Raw genomic sequence first — 16,437 nt, 5'->3', positions numbered from 1 at the left:
ACTGCTATAGGCATCCTTATAGAGTCATCGGATTTGTCACTGGCTGCTGTCCTAGAGTGAAACGGTGACTTCATTGGGAAAGAGAAATAACACGCTAGACACCCATTTTCACCTTCTCCACACTTCGCTTTAGAGGAGAATTATGTGGAATGAGCCTATCTTCTGGAAACTTTGCCTCTGGCGTGGAGACGGAAATTATTCCCTCCATAGCTATTCTTAAGCATCATCCTAAGTGTAAGGTGCCACCGAAGAATTCAGAGGAAAAGGATGCACCCATGCACACAGTGTGGCCACCGGCTTGTCCTCGGCTGAGATGCAGCCAGTGTGGTGTCACGTGTCAGTAACAATGGGATAGGACGGCAGCACTGCCTGAGACCTGAGGCTTTCAAACTGCGGTGCTGGAGAAGACTCTTGAGAGTCCCTTGGACAGCAGGGAGATCTAACCAGTCCATCCTAAAGGAAGTTAACCCTGAATATTCATTGGAAGGACTGATACTGAAGCTCCAATACCTTGGCCACCTGATGCAAAGAGCCGACTTACTGGAAAAGAGCCCGATACTGGGAAAGACTGAGGGCAAGAGGAGAAGGGGACAACAGAGGATGAGATGGTTGGATGGCATCACCATCTCAATGGACATGGGTTTGGGCAAACTTCGGAAAATAGTGAGGGACATGGAGGCCTGGCATGCTGCCATCCAAGGGGTCACAAGGAGTCTGACACGACTGAGCAACTGAACAATAACTGCCTCAAGGGTCTCCTGCCCTTTGGGAGGGCTTTGGGGCCCCATCCTTTCTCTACTGTAGCCTTTGGAAATAGAGCTTGGCTGCTGACCATCCAAGCAGAGCTCCTATTTCTGGTTCCTCTTCAGGAAGATGGTGGATGACTTCGCAGTGGGAAAGGGGCTATTGTCTTGCTTTCAGGCATCAGTGAGTCGGTGAAGAATTTCAAGCAGGGAGGGAGTGTGGAAGTGGTAACATTCCTAGCCTGGGGCCCAACTGGGCTGACTCTGAATGCTGTGTGTCCCCTCCCTCACCAGTACCCACCACTTCTCAAAGGCTCATTGAATTCTCCAGTCTCCTTGGGCATCTCCTCCAGTCCCAGGGCCCGAGGGGGAACTGAGGACTTGGCACGTGAACCCTGGATAACCCCCCGGATTCCATAACTGATGGTGCTGATGGGGGCATGCGGGGTTTTTAGATGCTCCAGCTTTTCCCCTTTCTTCTCTTCCTTGTCCCCCAATTCCTCTTCTGTTCCAGTAAGGACTCCCAACAGAAACAAACCCATCTGATGTCGTTCTGAGCTTATGAGTCAGCTTGAAAACAAGTGACCATTTTTAATGTTTGGTGAAAACTGGGAACAAAAGTGGGCTTGTAGGGGCAGGGTGGGAGGAGGGGCCTGTGGAATGGAGAACCTCATGGGGCTCCCTCTTTGTTTTCACAGCCCAGCCCGTCCTCTACTGGTGTGCCCGCAACATGTCTTTCTGGAGTAGCATTTCATTCAACCTGGCCGTCCTGATGAACCTGCTTGTGGCGTTTTTCTACCCATTTAAAGGAGTACGAGGAGGTACTGCCTGAATCTTTAATTTCAAGGAAACGTCTAGAGACAGCAGGATGGCTATGACTTGCGTCTTAAATGGGATCCCTGGTAGTACTGGTGCAATTGATGGGATCCTAGTGCCGGGTTTTCAGACACGATGAGAGTGTAACTTCTGCCACGGGTTTATTTTTTGCTTGTTTTTTGTGTTTTAACTTTTGCAATGCTGTGCTGGTTTCTGCCATAAGCAGCGTGAGTCAGCCATAGTTAGACGTCCATCCTCTCCCTCTAGCACCTTCCTTCCCTCCGCATTGCCGTCCCTCCAAGTCGCCACAGGGATCCAGACTGGGCCCTGTGAGCTCCAGAGCAGCCGCTCAGCAGCTGTCCGTCTGACGCCCGAGAGTGTGTACAGGTTGATGCTGCTTTCTCCGTTCATCCCACTGTCTCCTTCCGCCACTGTGTCCACAAGCCCCTTCTCTGCATCTGCAACTCCATTCCTTCCCTGCAAGGAGGTTCATCAATAATGCTGTTTTTCTAGATTCACTTACATATGCGTTAGTACACTGTATTTGTTTCTCTCTGACTTACTTCACTTTGTATAACAGGCTCTAGGGTCATCCACCTCACTAGAACGGACTCAGATTCATTCTTTTGTATGGCTCAGTAATATTCCATTTTGTATATGTACCACAACGTCTTTATCCATTCATCTGTCGGTGAACATCTAGGTTGCTTCCATGTTCTGCCTGTTGTAAATAGTGCTGCTGTGAACATTGGGGTGCATGTGTCTCTTTAAATTATGGCTTTCTCGGGGCATAGGCCCAGTAGTGGGGCTGCTGGGTCATATGGTAGATGTATTTTTATTCTTTTTAAGAAATCTCCATGCTGTTCTCCGTAAGGGGTGTGTCAGTTTGCATTGCCACCAACAATGTAGGAGGGTTCCCTTTCCTCCACATCCTCCACAGTACTTACTGTTTGTAGATTTTTTGGTGATGGCTATTCTGACTGGTGTGAGGTGATACACCATGGATTTATTTTTAAATCTAATTTGAAATCATATAAACTGTTTATCCATCTTTATTTCTCAGGAAAGAAAGAGGAGAAGCAATATATTGTATTAAAACAGTAAGATATCATCTTAACCTCGTTTTGTATGTCAGGAAACTATGTATCAGAGAAGCTGAGAGATTTAGCCAAAGACACTCAGCCCCTTAGCAGCTGAGCGAATCCTAGAATGAATATAGATAACTTTGATGCTCAGTCCAGTAGATTTTTTTCCTATGCCATACTTGTGGCATAGGAAACTAAAGAATTTGTAAAAAATAATCTCTGGAATTTATTTATTTATTTATTTGGCAAGAGGTAACAGGAGACAGAGTGTGAATGACTTTAGACCAGACACCCTTGGTCAATTAAGAGCTGCGTGCTATTGTTCACATGAGACATGCTGTCCATGGTCTTCACAGATTCCCTTCCCCCCATCTCCTGGTCATCTGGGTGCATATTCTACACGTTTTCTGGAGAAAAGGCAAACCACTCAGGAAGAGCAGTTTTCTGTTTGGGGCTCCTCTGTTTAACAGCCCCAATTGTGGAGTTCTGGGGGCTCCTCTTCTATTAAACTTCCATGGCCCGCTTTTCTGACACCTCCAACAGCCCCCTGGGAGGCTGACTTTTCAGGTCAATTTCTCATCAGAGCTTTTTGGCAGATCACTTCCCTTGTGTTTGTTGCAACCTGGCAATAGCTCCCTTGTGTGAAACAATGGGATGAAGAGCCCCAAAAAGTAACAATAAAAAAAAAAAAAAACCAGAGGTAAATCCAGAGCAAACTCTGCTCTGGAGTTTAATAATGCAGATGTGTACACGACTGAAGTAAATTTAAGGTCCAATTTAAAAGTGACTGTGTGTTCTATGGTATATCTAACTTACTCACTTGAGGCATTACCTTTTCAGTTGCGCCTGGAGCCTTGTGGAAGGCTTCATTGGAGTGATGTTTTCCCCCCAAGGCAGTGCTTAAACACAAGCCCAAGGGGTATGTTCCTTTAAAATGCAATGTCAGGATTCCTGGTGTCCCTGTCTGAAGAGTTGGGCAGGTCCGCAGCACTGCACCGTGTTCCCCTGGGGGGTGTCTGCCTGTGCTGGGCTGCCAGTCAACAGAGGTGGAAGTGTAAAGTGGTCAGCCACGGGGTCAGGTGGAGGGGATGGAGCCCTCTTCTCACCTCCAGGGGGCTATCACATCACAGTAGATTCTTCAGCTGTTACTTTGGGGGTATGTTTGTTTTCCCCCTCCACTTCTTTAAAGAATATTGAAAACTGATTGTTACTCTGTACCTCGGCCATTTTCTTCACTGGTCACTTACGGCAGTTTTGAGGCCACTGTCTGGGGACAGTTCATTGATAGCTCCCTCCTCTTCAGTGATCAGCCTCATCCAGTGGAACAGCTAGACAGAGTCTGGACCTGGTGTCCAGGCCTGGCCCTAACATTCACCTGCCACGTGTCTCGGCACACCACTTCAGTTCATGCTCCTTGTCCTCCCTATTAAGCAGTGCTTAGGTTGAGTCAGTAGTTGTGACACCTAGGTGTGGATTTGGAAATTCCCATAGTGGTCAGGAGAAAATAATTTTGACCCAGTCAGGATCTCTGGAGCATCCTGTTTCTTGCCCATGCAAGTTCAAGACCTACTGGATGATTGTTAATGGTCCTCCCGGCTTTACAATGTAGCACTCAAGGTGGCATTGACCCTGGATCTATAGAAATCTAGCCTTCCTGTTTTGGCAGTGTGGGCTTCAGAACTTTGTGTCGATGGACTCAACAGAAAATATAATTAGATGTCCTTGGAGAGAAGGAGGTTGATCTGACCTAAGGAAGTCCTTTCCGTTATACGGTGACAGAAATTCCCCTCAAACACATCAACTCACTCAGAAGGATTTATTTTTTTTCTTTTAAACGTATTCTGGGGACATCTGTACTCACTGTTGACCATCTTCAGGAAGAAGGTTGTTTCAACCCTGTCTAGAAACAAAATCTGATTGGTTACCTGAAAGTATTTTTTTAAGAGAAGTATTTGTTCTTGTTGAATCCTGAAACTAGGGTTTCCAAAATGTCCCTCCAGCAGGAGTTTGTTGACCTTGCTACGTATACCAGTGTGGTCTCTGACTTAGAAGGCTTGTGGCTGTCATGGACACTGTGGCCTTAAAAGCTCCTTTTCAAAAGTATTTTTTCCCCTTTAGTTGAGAAGTGAGAGTCACACAGTCTTTAAAAAGCATGAAAATTTGGCAGCTTCAGTATTCTTAAAGAATTTGTAAGCATGCCATGGTGATTAAAGCCCATAAAGTACTACTTTTTAAACTTTCTTACTGTTGGAATTTTCAAATCTGTACACAAGTGGAAAGAAGAATATAATAAACTGCCATGTACCCACCGGCCCAGCTTTAACAACATTTTGCCTGTTTTGTTTTATTTATACTCCTACTGTATTTTCTGCAAGATTTTCAAGAAGTCTAGACATCTTGTTTCACTGTGCATCTCTTAACTTCAGAGAATATTTTTAAATGTGTATAATCACCATAGCATTCTCACATCTAAAAAACCTAACAATATATCATAAAACAATAAATAGCCTGTCACCATTTGTGTTTCTCCAGTTGTCTCAAAGAAATCTTTCTATAATTGTTTCTTTGGAATCTAACATTAATATTTTTCTAATAATTTTTTTAATTGGAGTATAACTGCTTTACAATGTTGTATTAATTTCTGCTGTACAACCTCATGAATCAGCCATATGTGTACATAAATCCCCTTCCTGTTGGGTCTCCCTCCTACCCTCCCCAATTCCATTACCCATGCCTAGGTCATCACAGAGCACTAAGTTTAGCTCCCTGTGTTACACAGCAGCTTCCCACTAGCTATTTATTTTACATATCTAGCAGTGATTTTTAACTCTGCTTTTTTAGTGGGAAGACAGCAGATTTTTTATATTATCTCTTTCAGGATTTGGGTACATGTGTTGTACTGGTCACATTTATTATACTGAGATGTTAAGAGGCAGTTTAAGATGATGATTAAGTGCTTAAGAAAATGAAAGGTAAGCCACAAGCTGGGCAAAAATACTTAAAAAAACATGTCAGGCTTATATATAACCTATAGGAAGAACTCTTATAACCCAATAATAAAAAGACTACCCAATTAAAAAAATGGGCAAAAGATTTGATCAGATATTTCACACAAAAAAGGATATATGAATGGTCAATAAGAACATAAAAATATATTTTAAAAAAAGATATTCAACATCAGTAGTTATTAGAAAAATGCAAATGAAAACCGCCAAGATATGTTACGAGAAACCTACTCGAATGGCTAAAATTAGAATGACTGACAGTACCAAATATTGGTGACGATCTGGAACAGTGCAACTCCCATATGTTAGTGATGAAAAGGGAAAGTGTAGCATCAGTTTGGAAAATAGTATGGTTAGGTCTTCTAAAGTTAAATATATCCTTAGGGTTCTCATATCTATTTCCATGTTTTTGTCCAAGAGAAATGAAAGCATATCCCCACCCCAGAACTTGCACTTGAAGTTTCCCAGTAGCATCTTTCGTCATAACTTCAATCTGGAAACACCCCCACTATCCATTAATTGTTGAGCGGATAAATAAATGACATGTTATGGTCCGTGTTATGGACCACTACTCAGCAGTAGAAAAAACAAGCTATTAATATGCACAATAACATGAATGAATCTTAAAAATTTTGCTAAGTGAAAGAATTTTTAAAAACTGCCTACTAATACTATTTTTCCAGTTTTTACGAAATTCTGGAAATGCAAAGCTACAGTGGTAGAAAGCAGATCAGGTGTTGCCTGGGAGTGGAGACAGGGCAAGGCGTCAGCTGCCAAGGGCGCTAGGAAACCTCTTGGTGTGATATGATGTTTATGTCTCAATTGTGTTAGCAGTTACATGTGGTTAGATGACTGTGTAAACTGCCCGCAGTCATGCACTTAAAATGGATGGATTTTTTTTTTTTTTTAAATGATGGTTAAGGGCCATCACTGGGGCTTCCCTAGTGGCTCAGAGGTTAAAGCATCTGCCTGCAATGCGGGAGACCTGGGTTCAATCCCTGGGTCAGGAAAATCCCCTGGAGAAGGAAATGGCAACTTACTCCAGTGTTCGTGCCTGGAGAATCCCATGGACGGAGGAGCCTGGTGGGCTACAGTCCACGGGGCCGCAAAGAGTCGGACATGACTGAGCGAATTCACTTCACTTTCACTAAGGACCATCAACTCTGGTGGCATGTATATTCGTGGTAGATTCTGTGTCACCTTAGCTGAGGTACGTAACCCAAGACTCCATTTCCTCTGGGGTAAATTGGATGTGATCATAGTACCCTCATAGAGTGCCCGAGAGGAGAAAATAAATGATCATCCACATGAAGGGCTTGATACCATATCCTACAATTGTTAAATGCACAGGAAGGGACACACCTGACCCCCGTACCCACTTCTTCCTGCATTTCTGAAAAGCTTCTGCCTTTCAGTGCCCATCCCTGATCAGATTCTCCTTTGGAAAGATATCAAAATGCAAGAGGCAGGTGGCTGGGGTCGGGGGACAGCTCTCAGAGAGAAGGTGAGTCTTGGCAGGTGTGGACAGAATGAACTAGGGCAACCCACAGGCTGGTGGAAGAGCCTGGGACCCGCAAGGACGTCGCTTTCCCAGGCGGTGCTGCCATCCAGGCAGCTCTGGAGAAGTGAAACTCCTTTATATAAGCAGCCTTAATCATGTAGTGCTGCTTGTTTACATCTGAAGGAAACTCAAAATGTGACAGCATTTGAAATAGGGGTGTTTTTTTTTTAATGAGTGTTTTACAGAACCTTATTTTTAGCCCTGTTGGCTCATGTTATATAACTGAGCCGTCTCGTGGGACACTCTAAATAGAACTTGCAATAGCAAGAGATGACAGAAACTGGTATAAGCTCTTTGACTACAAGGATAATCTAATTGTAGGATGATGCTAATGATACGGAAGTTGCTTTCCTCCTTCCCTTGAAGAAATCTGATGCGGGCAGGGGACCTGCAATTTTCCTTTGCATACTTTTAATAGAAATTAGAAGTCTGTTCTCCCAGTTCGCCTCCCTGACGAGTGAAGTGTGACACATGGATGAGTTTTGCTTATGGAACAAGCTCATTTGATGGGTGCCTGCTGGGTACTCAGTGCTTCCTTTGGGGAGGTTGGAGTCCAGTGGGGATGGGGCTTGGAAGAGGGGGCAACGACTGCTAGAAAACAGTATCCCACAGGGCTGAGCAGAGATACCAAGGGTCAGAGACAGAAGGAGCACCTGGCCTATTTTGTGAGGAGAAAGGGGATGGGGGAGGCTTCCTGTGAGAGGTGCGTGCGTACGTGCATGCTGAGTCACTTCAGTCATGTCCAACTCTTTGTGACCCCATGGTCTGTAGCCTGCCAGGCTCCTCTGTCCATGGAGATTCTCCAGGCAAGAATACTGGAGGGGGTTGCGATGCCCTCCTCCAGGGGATCTTCCCAACACAGGGATCGAACCCACATCTGTTTATGTTCCCTGCATTGGCAGGTGGGTTCTTTACCAACTAATGCCACCTGGGAAGCCCCCTGGAAGAGGTGACATCTAAGCTAAGACCTCAGGTGAATAGGAAAGGGAGAGAATTTCCCAGGGAGAAGGAACATGTCCAAGGCTTAGGGGTAAGACAACATGTACGTGACTGGTTATGTCTGGGACAGAAAACTGGAGGTCAGGGTTGAGACAAAGCAGTCCAGAGAGGTGGCTGAAGAAATTGCCACTGAACCCACTCCGGTGTGTCTGCTCTGTGAGGGGAAAGCCCTGACCTCTGAGAACTCTGCCTCCTGGTTGCAGGGACCCTGGAGCCGCACTGGTCGGGGCTGCTGTGGACGGCCATGCTCATCTCTCTGGCCATCGTCATCGCCCTCCCCAAGCCCCACGGCATCCGGGCCTTAATCGCTTCCACGATTCTCCGGCTGATATTTTCTGTCGGGCTACAACCCACGTTGTTTCTTCTGGGAGCTTTCAACGTAAGTGTGAATCCCTTCATTGCCATTTTTTTGTTTGTTTCCATCTGAGTAGGAGTGCCTTCCATTCTCCCTGGAATCTTGGCCTGTGCCTGCAGTGCAGAAAAATATATCCTTTGGGTCAGCAGTTAAAATAGCAGAGGAGAGCTGCAGGTGGCCATCTCCCTCTTCACCTTCTCACGGGACGGCGGACCCCTTCATGTGCTCTGCGGACGCTGGCAGTCTCATTGTCAGGGAACATTTCTCTCGGAACTAAGCAAAGGGAGAGAGATGCTGAGATTTGGGTTCATCGTGCCCATCGGGTCATAGGTGTGCTAGGACGAGAGGGTCTAGTCAGGAAGTCAAATGACTGCATGTGAACACAGCCCTCATCTCCGGTGAGGACCGCAGAGAACAGAGCAGAGAGGCAAGAGGGACTGTTCAGAGAGAGGGAGCAGGTGGAGTGGTCAGAAGAGAAGCCAGAGGTCAGAAGGAGGGTTACCGCAGTCAGTAGTGGCGTTTGGAAGTGCCGTTTCAGTGCTTCCAAAGCTTCCAGTGTGCTTCCAGCGTGCGAGGGTGGACGCCGACTCCCTCTGTGGAATTCTTAGGAAATGGACATGACTGATACCAAGCCATAAATTGGGGTGGTTTCCTGCCAAAAAGAAGGAACAAGTTGGGACCTGTGGCCCTCTAAAACCACTTTCCAGAGGTTTCTGCCCTGAGCATATAAGGAAGCTGAAGTCACTGCATAAAAATGGAAGTGATATTGCAAAATAGGTTAACGCCGTAATTTAGGGCAATGATAAATGTCCCCAGATGGGGACAGATGGCAGAGGCAGTAAGGGTGTGAGAGGACAAGAAGTGACTTCAAGCTGACACGCTTAAGGGGAGGAGGCGGGATTGAAGTTTTGTCTCAAAGAATGGAAACCATCAGGCCAGGAGGCAGGGACTGGGAGGAGCATTCTCCCCACTGGTGGAAGCAGCCAGGCAAGCCCAGACCTTCTCAAGGGACAGCCAGCAGTTGAGTTTCGCCGCCTCAGTGGTTCATGTACTGAAATATAGGGCCTGATTCTGGACAAGGAGCCTGAACCCGAACTTTAGGAAAACCCACTGGGGCTTCATCCTCCAGGTGGGGCTGTTCTAATTTGATAAATCTTGGGTGAAAAGGGACTTCCTTAGTCAAATTAATATGGGAAATGCTGGGTCAAGGAAAATGCAAGGTTTTTTACTGAAAGATTTCTGAGACTTTAACCTACTGATAACGCATGAGGGCTTCCCTCATAGCTCAGCTGGTAAAGAATCTGCCTGCAATGCAGGAGACCCCGGTTCAATTCCTGGGTCAGGAAGATCCCCTGGAGAAGGGAAAGGCTACCTACTCCAGTATTCTGGCCTGGAGAATTCCATGGACTGTTGCATATAGTCCATGGAGTTGCAAAGAGTCGGACACGACTGAGCAACTTTCACTTTAACGCATGATGAATCTCTAAGACGGGAACACCAGGTCTTCATATTTCCCAAACTTATTTGCCCACGTGTTTTGTAAAGTGTAACTTGAAATTAGTGTCATATGGAGTATAGGTTGGGAAATTCTATTCACAATACTGGTAAGTGACTCAGGGCTTTTTGGTTTTGTTTTAAAGATTTTTTTCCAATGTGGACCATCTGCAAAGTCTTTATTGAATTTACCACAACACAGTTTCTGTTTTATATTTTGGTCTTTTGGCCGAGAGACATGTAGGATCTTAGCTCCCTGGCCAGGGATCACACCCGCACCCGCTGCATTAGAAGATGAAGTCCTAACCAGCAGACCACCAGGAAGGTCCCTGACTCAGGGTTTTTGAGCAGAGAGGTGGTATAAGCAAAGTATCATGGAGAAAATTCCCTTGGCGTGAATATATATATATGGATTTGAGGTGGGGGGACTGGAGGCAGGGGGACCCCTTAGGAGGCCATGTCCCCCTTACATGAGACAAGCCTGCCTCTTGGTCATAGTGGAGAATGAAGATACAGATGTCAGAGCTTTGGAGGAAATGGTGACACATGGTGGGCATAGGGTCTGAGCCTTACGCCTGAAAACGGTGCGCGGCTTCATCTGGGTCCTTTTCTCTAGGCAGCAAAGGTATTCCTGTCTTCACTGGGTGGTGAAGCAGGCAAGAATAACTGCAAATTTTCAGTCACGGAAGACTGGGAGAAGAATAATGCAGCCAGCTACACTGAAGTCATGCAAGACCTGATTTTCAGGGTGCAGATAGACCTGAGTTGTTGCGTGACTTGACTTGAGGTGACAAGACAAGCCATTCGTGTTAGGCCTGGCATTTAGAAATGCATGACCAGGGTGAAAGAGACACATAAGTGCTGAAGGAGGGAATGCAGGCTTCACCTGCAGTGAGCGGAAGTTTCTTAAGAAATAAATACAGAAGACACAAATAGAAGGAAAAAACTTTATTTCAGAGGTTGTCTTCTATGAGTTAATTCTTTGGTTTCTCTGGCCTTTAGTCATTCCAGAGTTTTCTCTTCTGTAACATAAATCAGTTGGGAGAAAGACTCTATGTGGATAATTGATGACCATTCATAATAACATTAGCCCCAGGGCGGGGGGGGGGGGGGGGAGAACTAAAACAATAAACAGTTATTTAGAGGGGATTTTAAAAAAAGAATACTTACATGGAGCAATGGGAGAAGGAAAAGTAGCTGTGAGAAAACTGGGCAGAAGTTAAAGAGCAGAGCAGATTGAGGTAAAGCAAATGGCTCCGTTGTTAAGATTATAGGGCATGACATGCTGGAGGTCCTGGAATGCCAACCAGAGCATGGCCTTTTTTTCCTCTCTTGGAAACCTCAGCACAGTTCATTCAGAATCAATGATGTTTTCTTACCCTAACAAAGATCTGACACTGGCAAAAGTTAGAATATTAAGGAAAGAAAGACCTGGTGGATTGAAAGTCGAGCCTGTCTGAGAAAGCCTTCTCCATGGGTGTTGGCTTCCTCCCTTATCTGATTGCTGAGAAGCTCACTTGCACTGACCCACCAGATTAACTGGCAGCATCTCCCCAGCACCTGCGGCCAAGCTAGCTCGGGTGGCAGGACATGGTTTTACAAAGTGCAGCCAAAGCGCATTCTCTCTGGCTTTCTCCTGACTTAGGTTTTTCTAGCAACGTGTCGCTAAAGGCAGACTTGCAAGCTTGGGATTTCTATCAGAGGTGGGACTATCTGACACTAGGTCAGCCTTCAGTTGCAAGGGTCAGAAAACCGACTCCATGCTAATAAGCAGAGAAGAAAATGTGACTGAGAATCAAGAGTCTGGCTTCAGATGTAGCTGAATCCAGGAGCCCAGACGATAGCACAAGGGCTCAGTTCCTCTTGTTTGCTTCTGCACTGCTGGTCCCCTCGGGCTCTGTGATAATGCAGGATGGATGCCAGCAGCCTCCGAGCTCACTTTCTCTCAGGTTCAAGATCAGGGATAAAGAGCAAAATTGTCTTAGCTACAGTCCCAGCAGAGATCTCAGAGGGTGTCATTGACTCCTTTTGGTCACATGCCCATCTCTGAGCCAATCATTGTTGCCAGGGCAATACAGTATTCTGATTGGCCAGGATGGAGCCCCACCCAGACCTCAAGGACCAATACAAAGGAAGGAGTGGATCCCCAGAGGTAAAATAGAAGTTATTTCCGGAAAGGGGGGCAGGGAACTAGAACTTGTCCTGAAGTCCCCTATTTCCCCTACCACCCCAAGAAAGCTGTTTTTCCATGTAGAGTTAGGAGCAGTGGATAACAAGAGCTGGATGCTTCTCATTAGATTGCAACACTCTAATGCCTGAAATGTAACAGAAATTCAGAAAACACTTTTAATTATGATAATCACAGGGTTCGTGGATTGAGGTGACTTCTGTGTTTGACTAACTCACGTTAGAATGTTAGAAATGATTCATATCTCATCTTGAAAATCATAATTTCAGTATGTACAAATTTTGTTTTTGTCATATACAAATGCCACTTGATTAGCGTTGCACATGGAGTTATCTGACTGTCACATTAACTTGCAATATGCCTGAGAAGCAAAGTAATGAAATGACTGAGATCCGCGGAACAGTTCTTGGTGCGTCTGGTGGGCACTTGGTGCAAAAGGAAGCTTCTGGTCGGGGCAGAGGCGCCGAAAGACGGCTGAGGGCGGGTCGCCGTCAGTTCTCACCAAGAGTCGCAGGTTTGACTTGGTCCGTGCCCCTCTCACCATGGCTGTCATTGTTCTCAGGTCTGCAATAAAATCATTTTTCTGATGAGCTTTGTGGGCAACTGTGGAACATTCACCAGAGGCTACCGGGCCATGGTTCTGGATGTCGAGTTCCTTTATCATCTGCTATACCTGCTCATCTGCGCCATGGGGCTCTTCGTCCATGAGTTCTTCTACAGTTTGCTGGTGAGTTACTGGTGTTGAAAGATTTTACATGCAGGAAACTAAGAGAGCATGCTCTTTTCTTCCTTCTCATCATAGATCGCTGCTTTTCACAGTGACCTGTGTGCCTGGTCTAAAGAGGCAGTAGGCCCCTGGATGCAGTGTTCCGGGCATGAGGAAAGGAAAGCTACTCCCAAGAGGAGGTCTAGCTAGAAGCCCAGGGGGTGTGTGATCACACTGCCTGCGTGCACGCCCAGCCTGTTACTTTACAGTGATAGACGATGCCCGCAGCCTGGATCAGGAGATGTTGCCTCCACACACTGGCCCCACCCCTTTGTTTTTCTTTATTTCTTGGGCTCAGCCAGCACTTACCAAGAGAATGTTTGTGTGACTGTCACCTTCTGATAGTTCTCATGGGATCCATCTTCCAGTGAAAACATGTAGTAACAAGAGCAGGAGCTGTTTTCAAAGACCCGAGACCCCGTGACAATGAACTTGATAGATTTATGGATCCAGGAGACCTTTTCAGCGGAAGTTGTCATGCTCCAGTCTGAGCCGAGTGGTTAAATGTCTTGACCCTATTATCTTCCTCCTGAGCAGGTTTTTAAGTGACAGACCACTGTCTGCTTATTCTCCTGTCATTACAGGGAATCTTGAACTGTGGAGTTGTAGATAAAAAACCATTTCCTTGTACCTACGTCAAATGATAGGAAGGGTAAAATTGACCTTTCTGCCAGCAAAACCATCCATAAAGGAAATAGAAGAAGTATATTAAAACGTTGCTGAGGATAAAAAATATTCAAAGTCTAGGTGTTGAATAAAGATGAGGAACTTGGGAATTCCCTGGCAGTCCAGTGGTTAGAACCCTGTGCTTTCACTTCCAAGGGTGCAATTTTGATCCCTGGTCGGGGAGCTAAGATCTTGCAAGCTGTGGTGAGATTAAAAAAAAAAAAAAAAAGACGAGGGATTTATTTACAAAAGAAGGCAGAACGAGGAAAGTTCTTTGAGGAGGTGCATTCCACATGGTCTCCAGGCTGGTGGTTTAACTGCTCTGTGCTGCTTCCGTCTACGAAATGGGGAGAACAGTCCATTTCCCCACAGGGCTGCCATGGGGATTCTCCACTACTGCGCATGTCAGTCTGAGACTAGCCCCACAACAGAAATGCTGAGCGAGGGCGATTACTATTATAATGATAATAATTATTATCATCATTATTATTATGTCTCTGTCATCCCTTCTCCCATCCAAACACCGTGAAGAACGCCAGGACTTGCCCCTTCCATTAGCGGTGCGTGCTAGCAGACAGATATGGATTCTTTCCCTTCATTTTAAAAATAGGTCTGACCAGACTTTGAGGTTTTAGGTAAAGAGGTCTCTGGATCCACTTGTGATCCCATTAGGTGCCCTATTTTGGTCACTGTCTATCAGAGACCTTGAGAGTTCTGTGTGTATTTCTAAGCCTTTTTGTCTCGCACAGTAATCCGTGGAGGGGGTTCTAGCTTGTGAATGTAGGAGACCCAGGTTCAGGACCCAACAAATGCCTGGCCTCTCTGAGCAAAAGAGACAGGGTTGAGTCGGGGCGCTCTGCCATCCCTGCTGAGGGGGTCTCACCCGTGAGATTGGAGAGTCCCCTTCAGAAATGCCATCTCGCCCAGGGAGAGGGTGATTCTTGCTACTGTCTACTGTTTGAGGGTGAAATTAATAACTAACATTAAAATGTATTGGTTGATGGAAAATTATTATTAGGGTTAGGGTCTGTTTCCTCTTTGTTCATGGAAGAGTCCTCCTCTTTTGTTCACTGGCAGTACCACCTCATATCAGAAGCCAGGGGGTGTCGCAGTGAGCCTGGGCAGTGTCGTCCCAGCCCTCCCGGGCCTCCCAGTGTAGAAAAGAGCCGTTACTGTCAGTTACTGACGTGCCCCATGGGCTCCTTCCGTCCCCTCTCACGGGCGGGTCTGCCTCGGAGGTAGGCAATCTCTGCATGTGATCCCCGGCGAGGCTGGGCCTGGTGAGTCTGGTCACCTGCCCGGAGCCCCACGCGAGTCAGGGGCGGAGAGACGACAGCTCTGCGGCCCCGCTGACTCCGGGGTCTGAGGGTTGGAGCCCGGCCCTGAGCTGCCTTTCATTCGAGCCTGTGAAGAAGTCGCTGCCTCGGTGAAGGCGGTACTTCACGGCGCCATCTGCAGGCCCGCGCTCCCGGCTCTCAGCTGTCACAGGAAGATCAGAGGCGCTCAGAGCTCGCCGCGATGATGCCTGGGCCCGGCGCACGTTGAGAGGGGCCTGCAGGATCAAGCGAGACAGTGGCTGGATGCCGCTCCTCAGTGCTGCCGGGGAGTTTCTAAACCATCTGGGCCTCGACTTTCTGGGACATCAAGTGAGGTGTTCCTTTTGGTGTCAAAAGCAGCATTTGTCGTGTCTGTTGAGAACCGCAGGCAAAAGACTGAAACTACACTTTATTCCACAAATGAGGAAAGCCTGTGAGAGAAAGGAACTGGAGGGAGACCGGGAGCAGGAAAAAGCCGCATGTCACTGGCTTGTGAATGCTCCATGCCATCAGGGCAGAAAGGCAGAGCCGGTGACTGTGGTCTCATGGAAGTTCACCCCAAAACTGGCTGAACCCGGTCCCAGCCGCATTCAAGCCGTGTCCTTGGAGAACTGTTAACATCCCGAGATGAGTGTGCAGAGTCCATTCGCAGGCAGGTAACAGGAAGAGAAATGCAGATAGTCAGTATGCAGGTGTTCTAATGTCAAACAGTGACATGCTGATGAAAACATCAGTGTGATCCCACCCTGTACCCATGATGGGATAAATTGACATAGCCTTCAGCAAAACGTGTGTGTGTTATAACATTTGACCGAACAATTCCATGTTTAGAAAGTCGACGGAAAGAAATAACTGGATAGGGGAGTATAGAGGCACGTATATACAGAGGTGTTCATCACAGCATTACTCTTAATGATATAGAATTGAAACTATCTTCACTGTTTGAAAAAGAAAAAGATGAGGGTTGAGTAGACAGTGATTTTTCAATACACTGGAATACTAGGTGGACATTTTTGTGTTTGAAACCATCATGAACTTTATGATTTTCTTCCTAGGTCGAAATCAGAATAATTATAACAGAAGGAAAGCTTATAAAGCTTTGTTCACAAAAACATCATGAAGTAAAACTTGCCTTAGTAAAGATCCATGTGCATAAAATGAAAAAGCTCTCCAAAATCCAAATAGATCTAATTGTTCTTTTTATTAAATATAGACATAGATAGCAACTCTGTTGCCCAAATTCAAGAGAGTATATGCATGAGACAAGTGCTCGGGGCTGGTGCGCTGGGATGACCCAGAGGGATGGGATGGGGAGGGAGGTGGGAGAGGGGTTCAGGATGGGGAACACATGTAAATCCATGGCTGATTCATGTCAATGTATGGCAAAAACCACTACAATATTGTAAAGTAATTAGCCTCCAACTAATAATAATTGGGAGAAAA

The 16,437-nt window shown here is 46.2% G+C and overlaps 1 protein-coding gene across 9 annotated transcripts in view; it reads left to right on the top strand.

The window, feature by feature from the left end:
- Positions 1–16,437, top strand: part of ITPR1 (inositol 1,4,5-trisphosphate receptor type 1) — a 344,659-nt gene that overhangs the window by 289,569 nt on the left and 38,653 nt on the right. For all 9 annotated transcript variants that reach the window (XM_070455631.1, XM_070455630.1, XM_070455627.1 and 6 more), the window contains 3 exons: positions 1,442–1,564; positions 8,413–8,588; positions 12,809–12,973. In XM_070455631.1, coding sequence (XP_070311732.1) covers positions 1,442–1,564; positions 8,413–8,588; positions 12,809–12,973 — 464 coding nt within the window. The remainder of the gene's footprint in view (positions 1–1,441; positions 1,565–8,412; positions 8,589–12,808; positions 12,974–16,437) is intronic.

Source organism: Odocoileus virginianus, chromosome 26, assembly GCF_023699985.2.
Source record: "Odocoileus virginianus isolate 20LAN1187 ecotype Illinois chromosome 26, Ovbor_1.2, whole genome shotgun sequence".
Lineage (NCBI taxonomy): Eukaryota > Metazoa > Chordata > Mammalia > Artiodactyla > Cervidae > Odocoileus > Odocoileus virginianus.
Note: the sequence above shows the minus strand (reverse complement) of the source record. Positions and strands in the feature narration are given on the sequence as shown.